Source organism: Geospiza fortis, unplaced genomic scaffold (assembly GCF_000277835.1).
Source record: "Geospiza fortis unplaced genomic scaffold, GeoFor_1.0 scaffold1, whole genome shotgun sequence".
Classification (NCBI taxonomy): Eukaryota; Metazoa; Chordata; class Aves; order Passeriformes; family Thraupidae; genus Geospiza; species Geospiza fortis.
In genome coordinates, this window is record NW_005054320.1 from 842,935 (window position 1) to 865,904 (window position 22,970).

The 22,970-nt window shown below is 40.9% G+C and overlaps 1 protein-coding gene across 6 annotated transcripts in view; it reads left to right on the forward strand.

The window, feature by feature from the left end:
• The window catches only part of PHLDB2 (pleckstrin homology like domain family B member 2), an 82,823-nt gene that overhangs the window by 32,611 nt on the left and 27,242 nt on the right, over nucleotides 1–22,970 (forward strand). For 4 of the 6 annotated variants that reach the window (XM_031056612.1, XM_031056616.1, XM_005420515.2 and 1 more), the window contains exons 4-7: nucleotides 8,845–9,228; nucleotides 11,482–11,625; nucleotides 12,486–12,623; nucleotides 20,640–20,768. In XM_031056612.1, the coding sequence (XP_030912472.1) occupies nucleotides 8,845–9,228; nucleotides 11,482–11,625; nucleotides 12,486–12,623; nucleotides 20,640–20,768 (795 nt within the window). The remainder of the gene's footprint in view (nucleotides 1–8,844; nucleotides 9,229–11,481; nucleotides 11,626–12,485; nucleotides 12,624–20,639; nucleotides 20,769–22,970) is intronic. The other 2 variants (XM_031056614.1, XM_031056615.1) reach the window with 1 other exon arrangement.

The window sequence follows — 22,970 nt, forward strand, 5'->3', positions numbered from 1 at the left end:
CATCAGGAAGGTACAGCAAAGAATAAGCTGCTCTCTTTTGAAATTCAAATGCAGCATGCTCCAGATACCTTGTTTATTATCACAGTCCATGAAGCTGACACTTAAAAAGCATGCTGCTTGGATAGACAGTACCATTCAGCCACCCTGGAAAAATGCTGGAACGCATGTAGATTGTGTTCAGTTATCCTGCAGCTGTGTTAAAATGTCTGTGTACATAAAACCCAAAAATTACATTGCAGGGATCCTGCAGGACTTTTTGTTCTAGATGATGGCACTGTTTTGTGATAAGTGGGCAAAGAAGAGATTCTGCTCAGCCTTGTGTGCTGCAGAGTCAGGTGTACATTGGTGTGGGCTAAACAGCCATCAGCAGAGTTTTTCTGCTTGGTTTTCATTTTTTCTTTCTGAACATGTTCATTAAAATCCTTGCTTCTCCCCTTCCCAAGATGGAGAACAGCAGAGGGGGGCAGTTTCTCTCTTTGTCTCACTCAGTGTAAAGCAGTGCATACTGCCTCAGCTTGGGATTATCTAGACAGTAAAATGTAATTTATGTTTACTGAAACAACTTGTGTGTAGGAAAAATAAAAAGGTCTTCAGAACCTACAGAGGTGTTTGAAACAGTTTTGTATTGAAACTGTCTCTGGAAGAACACATAACAGTTCCTCCAAAGGGTTTTCAAAGTGGCTTTGGGACTCTCTGACCCTATTAACATGTGTTCATATTTTATCATCCACATAGAAACAGAGGTCATTAGATGGGCCAGTTGGTATTCCTGAGTCTTAAATTTGAGACACTAATTTTACATTTGTGTGCCTTAATTCACATCGTATGATTTTGAGCAAAATGGCAATAGGATTCTCTTGAACCTGTCTAGTTTCATACAGACAGCAAGCCTGTAGGAAAAGTCACTTTCTGGGCAGGGTGGAGGTGAAAAGCCGTGGAGAAGATGGATGCAGGGGAAGATGGATGCAGGGGTAGTGGGAATCTGGGAGAAGGGGATGCCTGTCAATGACCACTAGCAATGACCTGGTGCCTATGCAGGGCCACAGTTCCCATCTTGAACCACATGAATGAGCAGGTTTAGGCTAAAGAACTGTAACCCTGTGAGATGTCTCCCCTTTCCCCATCTCACCTATGTCCTTGATGCAAGCTGGTGAGGAGCCTGTTATGCAGACAGAAGTCTGCCTTTTCCTCCTCATTCCACTCATCACTGTAGGTTATAAGATACCCACTGTTGTTTGCAAGATGTGAAAAAGTCTTTGCCTGCTCAAAGGCTGTAGTGTTGAGGCTCAGGTGTGAGAGGCAGGCAGGCAGTGCGCCCTCCCCCCTCCATGAGTGTCAAGGCAAGTCCACCCCTGCCCTGCTTTGCTCCCCAAAACCTCTGTTGGGTCCCCTTGAAGCTGCAGCTTCTTGGGAGCAGGGACTGGGCTCCCCAGGGTGAGAAGGACTGGCTGTGAGTGAAATGGCTGGGTGGCTTAGGACAAAGGTTTTGGGAAACATGTTTCTCCCTCTTCTTGCTGCCTTTGTGCTGCCATTCCTCTGCTCCTTTCAGTAATCTCCCATCCTGGTGTGTTGTGTGTGCAGTGGTGATTGCTTCTTTGCTTCTTATCAGAAGGTTTGGCAGGCAGTCATGCTGTAAACTTGAGATAATCAGTCATAAAAGCAACGTATTTGTATTTCAAAGAGAACAGCCCTTTTTTTTTGTTTTAATTATTATTTGTGTTGAGGGATGAAAGATACTGGGTTGTTTCAGTATTCAGTGATGCTGATAATCATTCTGGTTTTATATTTGGATGAAATGGCTACATTCTCACCCCTCAGTATTTCCTCTTGCTCACCAAGACTTCCTTCAAATTCCAATTCTTCAAAAAGAGAATTTGCTTACTGTTTTTCCAAAGATTTTGAAAACAGCATGATGTTTTGTGTGTTGCATATTTGAACATGAAGGATTTTCCTCCTGCTTGAGGTCATCTTATACTCAAGGTACTGCTCCTATATCTGCTCCATTCTCCATTTACTAGAGCTATCTGATAGAAGAGTGAAATATCAGGACAGCGCCTCCTTCCGCTGGTTTGAGAGTCTGAAAAATGCCATAAGCAGATTTGTAGATCTCTGAGAAGCAGAAAGATATATATTAAAAAAATCCACACATCAGTTCTTTGTATATTAGAGTCTGTCCTGTTCTGGTGTTATTTTACTTTGTCCTTCTGTATGGATCCCTGTCCAAAGGATAGTCAAGGATCTGTCCAAGCAGGGTCTTGATCTATCCAGCCAGAGCTTCCAAAGAACAATTTTGTTTGCCGTTATGTACTGACATGGGCAAAGGATCCATGTCTGCTCAGGTCTCTCTTTTTTTATGGGGTTGGGGAAGGTATGAATAAAAAAACCCAACTAAAGAAGCACTCACGGATATCAAAACACTGTGCTCTGAGCTTTCAGTACTGTGTAAAAGCCCAGGCTGAGTAGCTGGTAGGTAAATGGCAGGGGAAATGTAGTCTCTCTGTGCACAAGTGTTAGGATTTTCCCTGCTGGGTTTTTGAAGCACAGTAGGGAGAACAACAGTGTAGGAATACTAAAATAAATCCATCAGAAAAAATAACACCCTTTTTTAGAGGACTAGACTGCCCTGTGGCCCAGATAAGAAGTGGAGAGTGTCTTTCTTTGCACCAGCACTGCCCCTGTAGCTATTCTGCTGGCACAGAGTGGCTTGAAAGTGTTCTAATTGATAGCTGATATTCACTTCCGGATTGTTTTGGTAGTAAAATCCCTGCACTCATTGCAATTTGACCTAGTATCTGCCCTTGAACTCTTCTGTTTGCTTTCACTTGTTTACTTTTTCTCTTTCATATAAATTATTCTATTTACTTGTGTTTAGTTTGCTTTTAAGTGTCAGAGGCTCCCCTGGAAGTTTGCATTTAGAGCTGCTGCTGCAGTCTGCATATGAAAACAAATTATCTGCCATCATTGCCCAAATAAATAACCAGAGATTAAAAAAAAAAAAAAGTACAAATAGTAAAAATATGCAGGTTGGTTTTTTCTTTAATTATTTAAAAGTCCAAGTTTTAATTTGTTTCTGTGCACCAAAATCAAAAGGCACGTAAGTAGTTGTGTAGGATTTGGTGGTTTTCCATATCTGTTTCTTTAGATCTGCTGTCTGTGGCTGGATTCACATAAATTAGCTGAAGACTGGTGCCACTTCTGCTTTGCCAGCCTGTTCCTTTGTGGCTTGAAGAGCAGTGGGAGCTGGCATTCTGAGTCCTGCCATCCTGCCATCCCGCTGGTGCTGGGGGCTGATGGGCTGTGGGAGCAGGTGGGGCAGCCACGGCTGCTCCTGGCACAGGCAGCAGGGTCACGACCTGCTCCTGCTTCCTCTCCAGCCCAGCTGACCGGACGTCGCATCCCATCATGGGATGTTTATACGAGCTGTACACAAGTAGAAGTTGGAGCAGCTATTGCTGACACTAGCCCAGGAGCCTTATAAACAAGGGAGAAAGTTACTGCTGTGATCTAACAATGTTCCATGTGATTCAGTTAGCAGCTGCAGCTGCTGCTGCTGCTGCTGCTGCTGCTGCTGCTGCTGCTGCTGCTGCTGCTGCTGCTGCTGCTGCTGCTGCTGCTGCTGCTGCTGCTGCTGCTGCTGCTGCTGCTGCTGCTGCTGCTGCTGCTGCTGCTGCTGCTGCTGCTGCTGCTGCTGCTGCTGCTGCTGCTGCTGCTGCTGCTGCTGCTGCTGCTGCTGCTGCTGCTGCTGCTGCTGCTGCTGCTGCTGCTGCTGCTGCTGCTGCTGCTGCTGCTGCTGCTGCTGCTGCTGCTGCTGCTGCTGCTGCTGCTGCTGCTGCTGCTGCTGCTGCTGCTTCTTGTTCTTCTTGTTCTTCTTCTTCTTCTCCTTCTCCTTCTCCTTCTTTAAAGAGGAAATCTCAGTCTTTTTTTTTTCCCTGAGATGAAAGGCCAGTTGTAGCTGCTGGAACTAAAAGGGGCTCTTTTTCTTCAGCTGACAGGGGGGTTGGGAGAGGAACTGCACAGGCAATATAGTTTAGTAGATATTAAGGGTCATCTGTTTTCTTTGATAGCTACTTGTTTAAATAGCACAAAAGTTTTCAGTACTGGTTTTTTGGCAGTACAGTGTATTTCCTCTAGATGGTGGTAGGTACCTAAAATTTAGATGTGCAGTAGGTTCATGATGCCTTCCATTGCCCAGCTGTCCGTAGGGATCTGTGAACATAAACATTGTTGATGAAGTTTTAGTAGACCCAGGATTTGTACTGGGAGAGGTTTGAAGTTATCAGTGCTTGAATGAGCAGTAATAAAATTCAAGGGGCTTCATAGTCCACTTCATTACAGTCAGAAGAGCACTGAATTTCATTAGTGTATTCAGAAGTAGGGAATAATACAGAATATCGCTATCCCTGGTTTGCATTGATGCCTTGCAATTTAGTAAGATGTGCTTATGCAAAGGGAAAATGAAATTAAACTATTTTGGGATTTTTAAGATGGTACTGCTTTAAAAGCATGGTTAATGGAGCTTATGTAAATCTTCATATGGTTTGTGGAAAACCTCATATACATGTTTTATAAATCTATATTGGCACTATGTCTTTCTATAGACCCTTTAAGCATAAAGTACCCAAGCTGTATGTAAAACTGTAAGTGATTAGCTCTTAAAGGAGCCCAAGCCAAGTAGACAAATGATAGCTTCAAGGTAATTTTTCCCACCACTAGTATTTGACAGTCTCTATAGTTTTACAGAATAGCTACTTAATATCATTTAGTTTTGTAATTGAATAAGTGCTGTATAGTAGGATAAAACCCCCTGCAGGATATAACTAATATTGATAACTCCATAACTTTCCAGGAACATTAACACTCAGGTCCAGGAAGAAATCAATCACAGGAGACCTGTTCTCATTTACAGAACTTAAGTACTGCTTTGTAGCTCTGGTCTTCAGGCTCCTGCCCTCAGTGTGGTTCGAAAAGGAGCATCTGCATAGGTACTATAGTGACAAAAGGGATGAACAATGCTGGTTTTTTGGCAGTCAGTGGCATTCCCTCAGGAGCAGAACACATGCCTTGGGTACAAGAGCTAATTCTTGGGAAGTCATCTGCTCAGCTCTTCCCTGCAGGCTGTCTCTGCTCTGTGCCACTGCTCTCCCCTGATTTTACCAGTCCATTTCTCCTGTGCCTGCTCTGGGAAGGAAAGGACGAGGCACAAATGCTCCTCTGCTGTGACCTGGGCCTCTCCACACTGCTTCTCTGTGCAGGTGTCTCTGCTGTCACAGCTGCCTCTGAGAGTGGGACATGAAATACAGGTGCTGCTTCTGAAAGCTGTGCTACTGCTGGTAACTTTGGAGCTGAAGCACTAGCTATAGCAAAACAAGGACTGGCAATGAGAAAACAAACTAGTCTGGAGTGAGAAAATGGTGCAAACTGGAGGGAAGGGAAAGAACACTTGCAAACTGTTCTCAATCCCAGTTCAAGTTTATCATTGAAATAAGCTCCTCAGAAATGTAGCACAGTAAGAGAAAGCTTTCTCCAGCCTCTCCTTCATGAGGTAGTGAATGTACATGTGAGAAAGAAAGTTTAGGGGTTTTCTGCAGCTGTCTTCTCCAGTCTTTCTGCCTCTCTCCCCACCATCCTTTTTTACTAGCTGCTGTTCCCAGCTTTTGCTGAGACAGTGGTGGTTTGTCTGTCTGAGCAACAGTAGGAACATTTTTCTTTGGCAGCTGAAAAGTGCAACAGCTTCTTCAGGCAAAGGGAACCTGGCTGCATGGACTAGCCATACTTCATGTTAGTCTTTGTCACAAGGGTTAGACTGCATATGTATTTTTACTGAAATTTGAGGTTTTCTAGTTCCTAGTGGCACTTACCTGAAAAGCTTCCTGTTTGCCACAGCTGATTAACCGAGGCTTGCCTTGATATCCAGATATCAGGCACTTCTACACATTTGTAAAATTCATAAATATTATATGTAGCAGATGAACAAATCTAGGAATCACCATATGGTTGCTGTTAAAAAAGTGGGATATTTATCTCTGCTATTTTGGAAATTTTTTTTACAGGGTACCACGGATGTCTTTTAATGTCATTGATAATCAATAGCAGAAGAAAGTTATTATCTCCTTATCCCATCCTTGTCCTTCAGCACTTAAATTTGTAGCCAACCATAGGTGATATGTAGCTTTCTCAAAGGAATAGTGAAGCTGCTCAGGCAGAAACTGCACAAGACTTGTTACCCCTTTTTGTAGTGGGGAAGAGAATTACACGGAAATGTTTAAATGTTAAAAGAAAATAAACAGAGATGTTTAAATCAGTTAGAAAAGACATTTTATAGGGAAACACACTGACCAGCTTACAAGGCTTGATTCAACATTCCCCCCTCCTACCAGAGCCAGTTTTAAATCCATTTCCTGCTCTTTACGTACCTATTTTTTTTCCCTCTACTGTATTCAGTGTCACAAATAACTTGTGTGGTATATCTTGCAAAATTATTGACTGGATTTTCCATGTCCTACTCATTTGGTGTTCTTCATTGCAAGGGTGCTTTCCTAGCTTGCTTCTTCACTGAGAAATTAATTCTGGAAACAGTTACATGCAGGTGTGCTGGAACTGGAACGAGCTGGCTGAGATGAAATGATGAGAATAGGGTGTATAAAATAACCACAGAGCTTCCTGTCCATAAGCCTCTCAGTACACATCAAAATAGAAGTGAGAAATATCAGTATTTCTGTAATGTGTCTGAAAGCTCATCAGAGATTTTTTGAAGACTGGTTTTCCAGCAATTTTTAAGCTTCTTCTGAGGCACTTAGGCTGGAATGAGCAGTGGCCTGCTTTGAAATTTGCTGTTTCCTATTATTGCCCGAGGGATGGAAGCTTGGCGTGGGGTAACCCGATACAGCCTGGTTTTCCAGGAGGGGTGGGACCTCCCTCATATCCTGGTGTCCATGTTTCCCATCTATAATCATTATGACAGGCCCGATGCCATCACAGCGGGGAGAGCTGCATAATTACTGGCTGTCCCAGACAGCACTTGCACAGGGCTTTAGGAATTGGGTTGCCTGGCCAAACTCTTAGTAAGAGGGAGGTTAGTGGTGTTGGAAGGGTAAGGGAAGAGGCTTATAGGGTCTGGCAGTAGTTGCCTGGAGGGAAGAAGGCTTTGGAGAGTTGTAATTATGTTGACCATTTGGGGTTGAAGGATGTCTGAGAATCTGCTATTCATGGAATAGCAGAGGATCTATTTCATGGAAAACAGAAGTTTTCAGTTGCTGCCCTGCGCTCCGTTATTTCAGCAGCTCATCTCGATACAGGAGGATTCTGAGGAAAGCTGCAGTAGAAATCTGGGAATAAGCCCCCCAAAGGCAAAAGTGCTCTCCTGTTTGGGTAGTGCTTGGAGAGGGGTGGGTTCAGACAGGTTCTCCAGCTCAGAGGTCTGAATTGCAGGTGATGTGCATGTGTGGTGCATACAGCCAGGTAATCTTTCAGTAGCCCTATAAAACTCGGGGTGCATGTAACCAGTGTTGCATTTTCATACAACGCAGTGGCTTGCTGCAGGGAAAGCTGAGGCAGTGCATTGCCTGCCCTGTTTTGCTTGATCCTCGTTATCACTTGCTGTTGGGCGTGGGAAGTGTTGGGGCTGGCAGAAGTAGCTGCTGTGCAAATTCTCCTTGCAAATGTAGTGCCAGGTAGAGCTGGGAAAGCAAGTCTGTCTGTGGTGGTTCCTGGGGAGGGAGGCTGAGTACATTGGTTTTTTGGCTTTATTTTAAAATACTACTGTAGAAGGATTTCTTAGAAATCTGAAATTAGATCATTAGTGCAGATACTAATGCCAAGCATGGAACTCTCACAGTGGTCTTTTTTCCAACAAAATTTTCAATAGACTTATGGTAAGCAATTTTTCTTTTCTTTTTTTCTTTAACAAAAGTAACATGAAATTACATAAATGTTTTACCTCTTAAAAATGAAAAGGTATAAAAAAATCCATCTGAAATAGAAGTTACCAGAAGCTATGCATACAGTAAGATAAAACAAATACAACTTGCTAACAGTTGATAAAAGGTGTCATAAAGATCTATAAATTCTTCAGAAATTAAATGTTTATCAAAACCTGAAGCATGTCAAGTCAAAATGGCACAGCTACTCTGAATCTCAAGTTCGAAATATTGGTATGAATCCATAGAGAATTTGAGTAAACTGGTAAATAAAGATTTCCTCCACTTCTGTGCATTTGACAGATGCTGTATTTTGGATGTGATGCCTCTTTTTTCTGTTAATACTCCTAAAACTGTTTTTCAAAATGTGGAGTAATTCTCTCAAAAGGAGGAATCACAGTTAACAAAATGGAAAATCTAAAAAAGTCAGGAATGCGTGAGCACATGGAAAATCTGTGCAATATTTTGCAGCTTGGTAGGAATATAGCGTAAGTGTGAAATGGAACAATTAGTGATTTACGTAGCGAGATCACTGGATGTGTGTACATACAAATGGGGTGTAGACACAGAAACCTCAATAAAAAATTTAAAAGCACATTTCACAGAAATTAATAGCTAGTTAAATAAGATGTCCTAACATTTATTTATCTTTCCAATGTAGAAAGTTTTAATATTCTTAAAGTCTTCTTTCACATTAATTTTGATTCTTCATCTTGCACTCTAATTTGTTTATTACAGTTTATTATCTCTAAGTGGTAGATGAACTTTAATCCTTCACTCTAAAACAAAAAAAAAAAAAAGACCCAAAGCAACAAAAAAACAAAACCGTAACCCAAACAAAACAAAAAGTACAGGCAAACGTTTTTTGACTTCATCTTTACTTTAGCTCACAAGTGACACTCAGTGCTATTATCTTTTTCTGAACCAGGAACGACAGCGGCTCGAGACCATCCTCAGTCTGTGTGCAGAATATTCCAAATCTGACAGTGATCCTGCTGCAGCCACTACAGTTGCTGATGTTCAGAAAATTAACAAAGAACTTGAAAAACTTCAACTCTCTGATGAGGATTCTGTGTTTGAAGACTCACAGATGAATCTGGAAATGAGGTTCAGAAGCCACTTGAAATCATCTGCGAGTGACTCTGATTTCTCAGAGCTGAGCAGCCACAGCCGTGGCACTGCTGCTTACCTGCCCTTGCGGGGGCTGAGGGCTGAGGAGCACTTCAGTGAGAGCACCAAGCCTCCACCTTTCGCTGCTCACAGCTTCCTGAAGGACGCCACTGAGTCATCCTACCTAAGCATCACACCAAAGGTAATGCTCTGTAGGAGAAGACAGTGTAATCCAGACTTGAAATCCTCCTCTAGGAGTTATCTGTCCTGGCAAGGGCCACAGTTAGGCTGGCTTAGGTATGAGAATTAATCTCAGAACTCATACTGCTTTATGAGCCATCAAATACAGAAGATATAGCCAGCAAAATGTAGCAGCCAGCAAATTATTATTCCATACCTTATGGAAGCTAATGGTACTGGAAGTTGGTTTGGTTTTTTAGTGGGATATACTGTTCAGGAAGAGTTTTAAGACCTTCCAAGGGAGAAAGATTTGCTTGAACAATTATAGCTACTTAAATAAAGGTTTCCAGAACCCTGCTTTTCATCCTGCTGAGATGTAGGACGGAAGAGACACTCTGCTGGTTTTTCCCAACCTGAGGCTCTTGTAAGAGGAGTATGTTTTCTCACACTCCCATGGGAGGTGAAGCGGAGTTGCCTGAGCCAAATTTACTTCCTGTCTCTTTCCTGGTGTTGGACCTGAGCCTCTTGCCAGATCAGCTGTTGTCTCTTGGGAATGATGCAGTGGCAGCAAGCCTTCTGCCCCTCCAACCCAACTGCTGCCTTTTATGAGCTGCACCTCCTTTCCTGTGTGCTTCTCACTGCTGTTTCATTACCAAAAGGAATTTGTCCTTTAATAAAGGAGCTAACAGCATTCCTAACTATTTCCGTGCTAGTGCAGCAGCAGCCTCCTCCCGGCTGTGCCAGAGCAGCAGTGTAGCAAATCCCAGTGGCAGGCAGTGTGTTGAATAACTGGACTGAAGAGCTGTAGTATGGAGTGAAATGAGACCAAGCAAAGCCATAAAAGCAGGTTTCTGTTTAACAAGTTCACACCTTCAAAATACTTTGTCTCTTCTATTTACTGTTATTTCCACACTGTATGATCTTAAGCGTGGTTATATGTGTCAGGTGAATTGTATTTAACCCCTGCTACACTCACAACTTGAGAGTCAGTAGTGTGTCTGTAGAAGACGAGAGAGGCATGACAGTAACACATTTTCATTTCCAAAGGGTGATCTCTGTGGAAATCTGTCTGCCAAATCTTCTGTGTGAAATTGTGTTCAACAGGAACATGCTATTATGGCTTGACTTGCTCTTTCCACTTTGAAAAGATGGTAACACATTTCACTTACAAGTTGTTGTGGTCTTTTATTTCTTTACCATTTGTTGCTTTCTTCATGCAAGTCAGAGATCCTATTTAAAATCCTTATTAGGAAGTTGAAATCAAAGATGTTATGTCAGTATTATCAAAACAGGAGACAGGACAAAGCTAGGACTACTATTACTAAATCGAGGAATACTGTTCATTCATTCGTTGTAAAGGGAGTTCTGTTAAGCCCTGAGAAAAGCACCAGCAAGCAACTGCATTAATGAAGTGCAGCTTGTCTTTAAATACTGAGCTCAGATTTGTTCAGGATAAAATGCCTACTCTCACAGTAGCCATTCAGTAGCTGAACTGAGCCTCTCTTGAGCAAGGCTGTGTGGCCCAGAGGTGACTGCAAAGGCCTGCAGGCAGCCCAACTCTAATCCTGGTTGGGGATAATGAACAAGCAGCCTTCGCAGAGGAAGTGGATTGCAAGCCCCTGGGGTCAGGTGAACATGAAGAATGCATTTCAAACTCAGTACTGTTTGATCTAGTATTGGATGGTGTAAGATCCCAGGTATTTTCCTCCTAATCTTGTTTAATTCTTGACACAGGCATCTAGTAAGGAAATATCAATGAAAAGTGGAGCATTAAGGGTGCTACTTCATCAGTGCTACCTGGGGAGATAGGACCAACTTTTGTCCTTATTTTACAGAAGCCAACCATCTTCATGGCTGGTTACAAAAATGTCCTATCCTACCTCCTGGCCTGTATTAAATGAACAGCTGAAATTTACCTAAAAAGTGTCTTCATCTGTCTGTGTTATTTTTATAAGGAAAAAATTGGATTTTCACAACCTAAATAGCACAGCATGTAAAGTATTCTCAAAGGTTAAGTTTTAGTAATTCCTTTAGAATGAATAGTATTTACTGCTAAGTATAGTATTTACTTCCAATGCCTGGAAGTAAAGTATCATGTTTGTTTCTGTTGTACACCTCCTAAATATAGAAATAGCAATATAGTAGATAGGAAATATGTAATGGGTTCAAAACCAACAGTGCCATACTTGTCTAAAATGAAAACCATATGGAAGGGGGCAGAAAAGGCAGCATTTGCCTCTTTTTCTAATGAACCTCTTGTGATGTGCAACTGCAGATATCAGAATGCACCAGTGAAGAGCAGAGAAGGCAGGAGCTTGGTCAGCTGGAGGAGGAACGCATAGTAATACTGAATAACTTGGAAGAACTTGAGCAGAAGATCAAAGATTTAAATGACCAGATGGATGAATCCTCCAGAGAGGTATGAAAACATGTTTTTGGTTTTCAATGTCTTGGCTGTTATGTGTGCTTCCATAGCAGAAGTTTGATGGGTTCAGCAAGTACAACATGAGGGAACTTGTCAATGTGTGTAGTCTTCATATTCTGTGCTTTTTCACCAGAATCACAAACCTGGCAGTCTCCTGCTATAAAGGGTATTTTTTTTCCAGCTGGGGGGTGCTTATAATGCTTGGATTAGCTTTTCTCAGCTGTAACCATTACACTCTGAAGTGGAATTGGAACAATCTTGCTTGTTTAATGGCCACTCAGTTAATCCAAATACCTTGGGTCACTCAGGAGTTTTATGGTGGTATCTCCTGTGACTGTTTAAAGAAAAAGGAAGTGAGACAGCTTCCTTTCAATCCTCCTTGGCTTTACAGTGGCAAGGGTAGGTTGGCACCCTGTTGAGTTCTGGAATCTCACAGTTGCAAACTAAGCTAGCCAGGCATTTGGGTTCTGCCTGCTCCAATTATCAGCAACGGGAAAGAAACAGCTGTTCCTGAAGGTTTTCCTATGGAGCCTGGGCACAGAGACAGTATCATAACAGGAGATAGCACAGAGAAGAGTTAGAAAACAAAAAATTTTGGAAAAAAGAATCTTCAAGCTAAAGTTGGTTTGGACTTTATTTTGCACTATTTTATGTTGCAATTTTACTTTTCTCAAATTTGTGACCTCTTTTTAACTTTTGTGGCAGAAAAACTTACGGGGTTATTTTTTACCCTCTCCTTTTTAAAAAATATTTCTCTCATGTGAACCAACTCATTCCCCTCCCCCCTGAAAATAATGTGTATCAAGATTTCTTCTGAGTCTGGACTGCTTCTGAAAGATGTTTTGTGTTCCTAGTTGGATATGGAATGTGCCCTTTTGGATGGGGAGCAGAAATCTGAAACAACAGAGCTGCTGAAAGAAAAGGAAATATTGGATCATCTAAACAGGAAAATAGCTGAACTGGAGAGAAATGTTATTGGTGAAAAGACAAAGGTAATTCAGTTATTATAGCCTGCTTTGTTCTCTGTTACCCTCGATTTTCAAAATATTTTTATATGGTTAATATTAATGGAGCTTATTTGATGAAATACTGCCTGTAAGTAAATTTGCTTCATAAATATGGAAGAAAAAAATATTGTTTCACCATCATTTCCCTTTCACAGTATTGTTTTCCAAGGTATGACTGACAAGCAAAATATAGTAAGCTAAAATAGAAAGACCTGACCTACTGTGAAGATACTTTTATTAATAAAAACACCCCATATAGGGCTTGTGCTTGGGTTACCTGTTGTTTAAAAGAACAGTATTAATTGAACTGTTCTCTCCTTTATATAATTCGGAGGGAAAAAAAAGAAATTATTTTCTCAGCAAAGGAGCAAAATGAAAAAGGGTGCAGTTTTTATCTAATATAATATAGAATACATAATATAAGACATCCATCAAGTATGTAATTTAAAAGTCATTATATTGTTTTGTTTGCTGACTGGCAATTTAAGTACTGAAGACTATTCCCTCTGTAATTAAGTCTCAGAAATTAATTAGTTTTGATATACAGTCACATACTTAATTGCTCTCAGCTACACAAGAAATAGATAGGCACGTATTTCCAAAATAAGATAGCAGTATAAGAAGATTTTAAGTGCAGAAATGGAAAGGGCCTGCAAGATGAAGTTGCATCACTCAAGGCAGGGAGTACTGGTTCCCTCCAGCAGGCTCTTTGCTAGCCTCGTCAGGCATGCAATTCCCTTCTCCACGGGGGATCTGCCACGGCCAATAATACCTCAAGGTCAGGAAGTTTTTCCAGGAATTTCAGCCAGCATTGTTTCCTTTTAAAATTTCATCCTCTACCTCATAATTTAGACCTGTCACTTGTGGAATTGCTCTAGCTAGTCTCTCTTCTTTTCTTAAGCTTTCCAGAAATATCTGTAAGTCTTCTGCATTTTTTGCTTAGAAAAGCTGCATGTTTTTAGCACGTCCACAGTTCCCATTCAATTCACATTTTATAGCTTGCATTGTTTTATTCTGAACTTTCTGTCCTCAATTTCTGCCTGCCCTGTCAGGAACTTGGCTGCTGTTTTTTGGCTGTGCTTATCAAGCTTGTGTCTGAAAAGGAGAATGGTGCTCCCACATCTCCACTCTGTGGGGAGACAGTGCACATCCAGTTTGAGTTTGAACCTCCCTGAACTTCCCTGTCTGCACTTTTTTATGTGCTTGTGTACCCCTCACTGATCCTTCAGCTTTCAGTGTTGCCTGTGGTCACATTTTAAGTTGCCTACGGGACATATTTCATACTTGATTTTAGCAGAAAGATGAGTTTAAAGTGGGTATCAGCAGACAGGGTGTGCAACCAGATGCCCTTCAAAAGAATGCTGCTGGAAGTTTTGGTTGGTAGGCGGTAATAAATAACATGTTCAGAAATTCAAGAGATCTTTTGTATTGGCTTTCCAGTAGCCTGAAAGTTCAGTTAAACTAATGGAAGTTATTGTAAAATCTGGATGAACTTTAAATTTCCTTGTAGCTACCTGTTAGTGTGTAGGTAGCAAATGACAGGTCTAGTTTAAATTTTCAGGTGAAATGAAACATGGAAAGCAGCCCATAAAAAGCACTTATTAAATTGACAGGTGAATTTTCATGGAAAGCAGCCCATAAAAAGCACTTTTTGTTTAAAAGGCAAGTTCACTCAAAACATTTTTTTTCAGTATGAGGCATGGCACTAGTCAGATCAGCTACAAAATTATAGTTGTGTTTTATTTTGTATTCCTCTTTGTTTTAAACAAAGAAACCCAGTTGTGAGTGTGTGCTCTAAATGTTGAGCCATGGCTCGGTTAATACTGAAATTATCTTTGCAGGAATACACTCACAGTTGGGTTTGTTTTTTTTTGGGGGGGGAATATGTCTGAAAGCATTGCATAAAAGTGAAAGTTGAAAATAGAAATGGGAGATGGGCTTCTACAAAGGGAGTAAAGTATAAAGTGACAGCTGAAGTGTTCTGGGGAAAGTAGCATCAGCCAGCAAAACAGATGGCACTGATCCTGTCAACAAATAAAAGTTCTGGCTGGCTTGAAACAGTAGCATTTTTTAAAGCTTGATTATTGTATCTATGTTGAAGTTCAAGCAACTCAGATCTGCTGCAAGATAGTCAACGTCTTGGCTCTGTAGTAATACAGAATCAACCCCCACCCACAAAAAGGGGGCTCAGGTGGAGGCGATAGGTTGTCCCTTTTGCTGAAATAATTTGGTACTTAGGACAGAATTAAGGCTTGGGTTTTACCAGGAGTTTCCACTCTGCTGATGGTACTTTTTGTGTTATGTCTTGCTAAAACAAGTGTCCCAGTGTCCACTGGGTCGTCACAGTTTCTATTAGTTGCCTTAATATTTCACCCCTACTGATAGCTGGGGTCTTGGTTTTTGGTGGAGCTTCAAGGCAAGAAGCTGTTGGGGTCCCATATCTTGAACAGTGGTTACATTTCTGCCAGGGTAAGGGAGTGATATCTGAATACACCACATGGTGTTCGTTATCTGGAGGTGAGAGGGAGAGTTCGTTTGATGGTGGGGGCATTAGCGCTGTATATGATCGCATTTGTCTCTGGAGCAGCTTGAGCATCTCATGGAATTTGGCACTGATCTTGGCACCTGTTTGACAGGAAACTCCTGCCTTCTTGAGTCTTATCCTATCCCGTACACCTGTTTGAAAAACCTGTGAAATTCTTAAAAAGAGAGATAATAAACTACAATCTAATTTTTTGGCCATGTTATATACTTGAAATGAACTGTTTGTAGAAGCTCTTGTACTACCTTCTACCTAACTGTTTAGGATTTTTTTTAAATGCCCTGTGTGTGTTTCATTTAGGTGATGACACAAAGTTTTGCCAAATTTTCAGAGTATTAAAGCCACAATTTTTAGTCCTTGCAAGGCAAAAGAATTGACTGGAAAACATACTGGAAGTCAGAAGGCAGGAATGAGTTCAGGATTAGGCTGTCGGTGTGCTCTTTGCTGTGGTGCAATATCTCTGTGTCCCAGCCCCTTGCTTGTAAACCAAGGATGTATTTTGTGAGTGGGTTTGTACATTATGCGTTAAGCTGCATGCTGGTCTCATCCGAGTCCCATGCTCAACCCTCTCAGATCATGAGGCAGGACTAATGGGGGAAGAGGACAAATGAACGAGTGGGGAAGATGATGTAGTGCACACCCTCAGGGTAGTTGGAAGCTTTTCTCTTGCCTTTGTGATTCTGCCACCACACACATTAGAAGGAGTGAAGCACTTTGTATTGGTTTTCTTGGTTTTTGAAAATCAGAGCTATGGGTGGTTGCAGTTTCAAAAAGATGACAGAACCTTTCAGCACCCCTGCTGGACTTGGGATAGTTCTCATGTGGTACCTGGCCTGTCTACGACCTACAAGTGCTGTCAGGACTCAGTTGTGCTGGCTGGAGTAGCTACTTCCAGAGCTGTTTCACATGGCCTGTGCTTTCAGCTATGCTGGAAACCATGCTAGCATATGGAGAAAAGTCCAACTTTGCCTCCTTGTCTGGCCTTCTTGAGAACAGCTTCCTTTCTTCTTCTGTTCTTCTTCCTTTCTCTCCACAGAAAAAGATGATGACCTACATATGTGAATATCAGCTATTAGGCTATTAATAACAAGTTCCATTTATGCAGAGAGAGCCCTGATAAGTCCTTACTAATGCAATTTGAAAGATACAGCTTGAAGCTCTCTGGGAAAGAGCTTAGTTATGGATCTTGACAAAATTACTTTGAGCACAGCTTGCTCAAGAAGGAGCTGAGCTGGGCAGTATGGAATAAGTTAGTTACCATTCATATAGAAAAAAATTAAAAAGAACTATTATGAACCACCTTCTTCTGTCTTATCAACCTGCTTCTTATGCTCCTTTTCATATGCCTGGCATACCTGTTATTTTCTTCTCTTAATAGCTTTTGTCATGAAACTGGCTGGAATTTAGTGACAAAGAATAAAATTGTGGCAAGTTTCATGCATCTGTCCTTAAAGAGATAGAGAAATGCAAGAAAGAGTAGTCAGAAAATTCAGAAAATACAGAAAAGGAGCATGTACTGTTTGTACAGGAGACACTGTTTTATTTCAGTGGGGTTTTCTGGTCAGTTTTATGTAATTACATTTCTCAGAAACCTGTGAGACTTGTGAGACTAGATTCCATACTGAGAGGTACTGAGTGTGAATGTCTGAAGTCTAGTGTGGTTTATGAGAGGTTGCTACCTTAAAACATGATGACTTATAGGTGAGTTGGACTGAGGAAGATCCTGGAATATTTCAGACTAGATCATGGAAAGTATAAGAAGCGAATCATTCAGCTTGTTGGGATTTTTCTTTCATTTGCCTTGTAGGCTTCTTTACAATTTCTCTCTGAAATTAACACATACCTTGGGGTTTGGAGGGGGATTTTTTTGTTTGTTTGTTTGTTTGGGGGTCTTGGGGGTTTTTTGTGTTGTTTTGGAGGACAGGGAGATTTGGAACATTGGTAAGTAAGCCCAAATCACCTAGCCATACAATGCATATCACAGTGAGCTGATAAAATGATAGAGTTCTTACTTGTTTAGGGAGGTTTTGCCCAGCTTTTAGCTAGATTTTCAAGAAGTTTTCTCTATTTTTTCCAATTTACTTTAATTTCTTCAGAGTTTCCATGAGTTTATGCAGAAAGGTTGATTCACAGGGTATACGTCCATGCAGTCACATGTTGGTCTACAATTTTAGCCAGCCAGCCTGCATGCAATAGCAGACTGGGATGGAAGACAAATTGAAAAGCAGCAGCTCTGCAGACAGGGTGTGGAAAACCACTAAGGCTTAAAGTAGCAGCATTGATCAGGTATAGGGCATCTTCAACCACTGGAGACAGCTCTGTAGCAATTTTGTTTCTCCTTCTTCCTGTTTCCATTCCTGTAGGGGCTATGATTGCCTTTAATACCATCCTTTTCTCTCCTCTCTGTCATGATCATCTATGAGATGTGTTGTGTATATATAGTTTGGGGTTTTTTTTGCTCTTTCTTTGCCCTTAAATCAATTTTACCAGATCTAAAGATTGGTTTCCTTTTCTGACCTGTGTAGATCACTTATGGTTGGTGTTCATACTGTGTATCATCTGCTGACATCCCATCACTGCCTTTGGGGACAGAGTCACACATCAATTCTTTTTACTGCTATCCTCCACAATTCCCAGAAGTCCTCCAAAGCCGATCCAAGCATTGCCCCAAGCATGATCAAACCCCAAGTCAGTCCTGCTTTGTATTTGGGCTGATCCCATGTTTGTTCATAACGTTCATGTAGAGGCAGACCATAGGCCAAGTTGGGCAGTAGGCTAAGACCGGATGTTGCACTTGTTTTCTCTGGAAATAGGATGTTAAGAATTCAGCCAGACTACAGCTGATGTGCCTCTGGCATCCACACTGGGGCTTTCTGCAGAGAGGTATTAACCAAGTCCCAGCTCCTGCAGTTAAATGAGCATGAGCAGCAGGAGCATGGGTTCTGTTCTCAGCTGTGCTGCCAGTTGCTCCGGAGCAAACAGATGTGGAGTCAGCCACAGACCTGCCTCAGCTGCATATTACAGTTGGCTTGCAAGGTCATAAATCTTTCCCCTTCTAGAAGAACTTGTCTTGATTCACTTATAGAAAATACTGTATGAAAAATTTCTCATTCACTTCTCTCTTCTCATTCTCATTTAAATACTTTTTGTAAATCAAATGGAGTTCACCAGTGCACAGCCTGAGACATCAACGAACTTAACTCCACGGCTGCAAAACATGTAATGCCTCTCATTGCTGAAAGAGATATTTCCTGTTAAGACTGCACATTTTGAAAGGAGCCAGTTTGGTGGAATATTAGCACTTCCTATGCTATAAATAGACCAGATGAGTATCGCTTTCAATCTCAAAGGAATACATTTCTAATTTCTTGAGGCATGTAACAGTATCCCCGGCAGGATTCTCAGGGAGTTTTATCCTTGATGATGCGTTTTGACTTTCTTGTTGATGAATGAGCATGCTTATAGCAGTGCATAGACATTTAGAGAGCTATTTATAGCTTCAGAGGCACTGCAGCTAAGGTCAGAGAAGTCCTTGCTGCTTTGGATGGCTAGGTGGGCAGAACAGGCAAGTGTGAAACAAGGTGGAAGACTGTGGGCTGAATGTTAAATGGACAACCAAGTTTGTGAGGAGGGGAACTACCAGTTTATTCATAGCTTTCCTTCTGTATTGGAAGTAAGGATGATTCAGCAAACGGGACTTCTTGGGAACAGCAGTCTGGAGGTGACATCACTGGAATTGCATGCTTCTCCCTCATTGTGCAGCTCCCTTGTAATACATCCTCTGTATTTCTGATGCCTGCTGCTGCTGTTGTAAGACAGAGGCTACTACAGGAAGTTCAGGTCATAAAATATGTTGGCTCAGTTGCTATTTTCACAAGCTTAATAAAATGTACTTGTGTTCAGCATAATGTTCATCTGATTGTATGAACTGAGAAGCTGCACATGTAAATGAACATAATGGAGCTGGGACTCTGGTTGATATTGGACTTGTATAAAAATTCTTCCTGTTGTTTTTATATACTGGGAGAACTGAATCCCAGCTCCTGGTCCCACTCAGAGATAAAACCATAAAGAAAGCAGGCAGCTAATACATGTTTATTACTATGCCTCTGCCATGCATGAGGGTTTGAGAAACATGTCATAGCAAAGAGGAAGTCTTCCCACAGTTTGAAATGGCAAGTGCTGTATACTGAAAGACATTCCTTCTCTATGGCAAAGGGTGATGCAATGTCCAATCATACAGTACCTGCTGTACCACACATTTGATTTCAAAATTAAATAATAATTGGGACTGGAAAGAGTGGAAATGAGTATATGCTGTGACAGAACTCAACTGTTCTTGGAGTAATCAGAATACTACTAATTTTTGAGTATTAAGGAGAGCTAGAGACCATCTGGAAGGAGATGCATTACCACAGAACAACAAATAGGAAAAGAGAGCTCTACAGGTGCGATGCTAGAAGATAGCGGAGAGCCTGGCTTCAGGGACTTACTTAATTATTTATGCCTGGCATATCAGGCATAAATTGTTTTTTCCAGTTATTAAGTGCTGAATTTGAGAAAACGCATCTGCCATGTCAGCCAGTGAAAGACTTTGAAAAAATGCTCTGTGCTCTGATTTATTGGTTCCCAAACTTTGGTCCAGAGATAAATAACAGTCTACAGCCAAGCTTTAAGTGATGTGCAGCCTGTCTTTGGAGCAATGTTGCACAGTAAATCATGTAGTATTTGATTACAAAGATTAAAAGGCCAAAGGCTTTGGAGGGTGAGAAGCAGTGTTCTGAGTACTGCTGCTTGAGTGGAACAAAAGGAAAGTTGAACTAGTTGAAGGAGATCAGGAAAGCTGTCCCCTGTGATCCCCATGGACAGGTTGCAATTCCTATATCCTGAAGCAAATTTGCTGGATCACTTGGTGTTTCTGCTGCAACAGGATTTCCTGGCCAAGAGTTATTTCTTTATAATGCTCTGTCTCATTCTGGCTTTTCACTGTTTGCTAAATGTATTTATCTGTACAGAGCCACACAGGCATGAAATTGATTCTCCTAGGAACTCCATTTCTCTCTCACTACCAAACTACAGTCATTTTCCATCTACTTTGCTTTCTAAAAGCTACTCTTTCTCAGCTTCATCAGTTACCTCACTGACATGGCTACAGTTCTCTTATTTATGTTTTTTCTTACATTAGGCGAGACAAGTGGGGGTGGGGGGGCTTTAACAGCATCATCCAGGTGCAGGTCCAAAGCACAGTGATGAGGGAGAGAAATAATCACCCCCACTAAAATGATGAATGTTTTGCTTTGATTCTTTTGCATCCTACCACTGCATTTCAACTAACAAGGTTTCTGCCTCTGACCTGCATGGTTCAACTGTTTAGTAAGGTTTTGCCACACACTGTCATAATCACTAACAACTGCTTGGGTTTGAAGGTAATTGTCTTTATTTTCTGGTTCATGCTTCAGGAAAAATTAAAACTTGATGCTGAGAGGGAAAAACTAGAGAGGCTTCAGGAGCTTTACTCCGAGCAGAAGACGCAGCTTGATAATTGCCCTGAGTCCATGAGGGAACAGTTACAGCAGCAGCTGAAGAGGGTTAGTAGCAAGTTTCAAGATTGCACTATTTTTTAAATTTTGTTGATTTTTAATTTTTTTTTTTTTTTTTTTTTTTTTGTAGCTACGTGTAACACTTTCTCTTTCAAGTATCCAGTGTCTGAAAATATTTGCAACTTAGAATTGTAACAGTCATGAGGGTTATGGCTTGCAGTTTTTTTGTGGAATACTTGTAATAGATTATGTGTGTGATTGCAAACAAGCAATGTGTGGATTAGAAACCATTTGGTGTTGAATGTTTCTAAAGCTTTGCATCACTTGCCTGTAATTAGCCCTTTAGGCTTGCTGGGTGATGTGGAAACTGTTGTGATGTTTAGATGGATGGTGGAACATCATTCTTTACCTGTGTGAGCAAAGACAGGGATTGGCCAGTAAATTACCATCTCAGTCAAGCTATGGATAACTTCTTTTTTTTCAATATATAACTTAGCTGTTAGCCTTAACTGTAGTTTGAAAAATTAATTTTGAAGATTTTACCACTTGCTAAAATAGCTGTATTTTGTTCTATATTTTCAACAGCGTCACATTGGTATAAATAAACTTTTCATAAAGTCTAATTGCAACTTGATTTTAGTTTGCATTATTTGTAAGCAAAATAAATAGAATATTGGCAGTGAAAGCACCCTTAGTTTCTGTGAAAAAGTCTTAATATTCATTAACTTTAAGTAGGTTATACAGCACATATAGTTAGCTTTAGTAGGCAGGGAAAATAATTTTAGAAGCATCAGTATGGGACGCTGGGATGCTCAAGAGGCTATTTAAAGTTAAATCTTTTTTTCTGTCTTGGGTGTTTGTATCAGGAATAAAGGCTGTAATAGCAATAATGAAAAAAGGGCTTTTCCTGCTTTATGGGAAATACTCTTTAGATGTTTTATTCGCAGAATTCTATTTTGTTTTTTCAAAGAGCAAAAAAAAAAGCCCAGCTTTGGAAACATCAATGTTAAATTCTCAGTTGCTACAGAAAGTTTGCTTGTTTTGAGACACTTAAAACTTGTGTGTTATCTTAAAAAAAAAGGAAGAGTATTATGTAATGTCTCATACATATCAAAAGGAAAGGAAGCTTTTCCTCTGCAGTCACATGCTTGAATGTATTAATTCATGAGATGCTGCAGTCTTGTTGCTGTGGGATGGTAGTAAATCTCTTTTCACTACTGACTGTCACAGACATTTCTTTTATGAAAAATCTTCTCTTAAGATTTTCTTGCTGAAGCTGAAAAGTTCAGCAACTAGACATAAACAATAAGTTATCTGCTGCTGTGGAGTGTAACAGGTCTGCTTGGATTGGCTCAGTTTAGATGTTTAGAGTTGGTGACCAATCCAGAACTGAGATCTCTAGCTAGTTTGTTATTTTTTCTTTACTTTTCTTAGTTTAGCTTAGCAGCTTCTAGAAACTCTCTTTTCTTTTTCTTTTTGGTATAGTATATGTATATATTATAACATAATAAATCAAACCTTCTGATCATAGAGCCCATCTTGTCTCTTCCTTCACCCGAAAACCCTTGTGACAACCGTCAACAACTGACCACCAAGATGCTTCTAGAAATCTGTTTGGTTAATTTTTTTAAAATTATTTTTTAATGATTTTTGTTCCTTGCAAGTCATCTTAATAATGATTTTGGATTTGAAAGTGTGACAAAACTTGTAGGGGTGTGGTAGGGGTGGGGAAATGTAGGGGTGTGGTTGTGTCCAGTTAGTTCTATTGCATATTGTTCCAGGCCAGTTGTAATGGGAGTTTGCTGTGGCTGCTGTGGTCAATGCAGTAAAAGTTATCACTGAATTAGTGCCCAGTAGCTCTCAAACTGATGTCAAAATGTGAGAGCAGTCATGAAATGATTGTAAGTATTTTACCCAAAATAGAGAAAATATATTCCCGAAAAATAACTGGGGCTCCCAGCAAAAGAAGGACATGGACTTTTGTGAGTTCAGAGCAGGCCACAAAGATGACCAGAGGGCTGGAGCATTGCTCTTGTGGGGGATGGCTGACAGAGCTGCGTTCAGCCTGGAAAAGGAAGGCTCCAGGGAGTCCTTACAGCTCCTTCCAGTACCAAGAGGGGTCTTCTACAAAATTGGAGAGGCACCTTTTAAAAGAGCAGGTAGTGATAACCCAATCACATTAAACTGAAAGAGGGGAGGCTCATATAAGATGTTAGGCAGAAGTTTTTTACTCGGAGGTTGGTAAGGCTC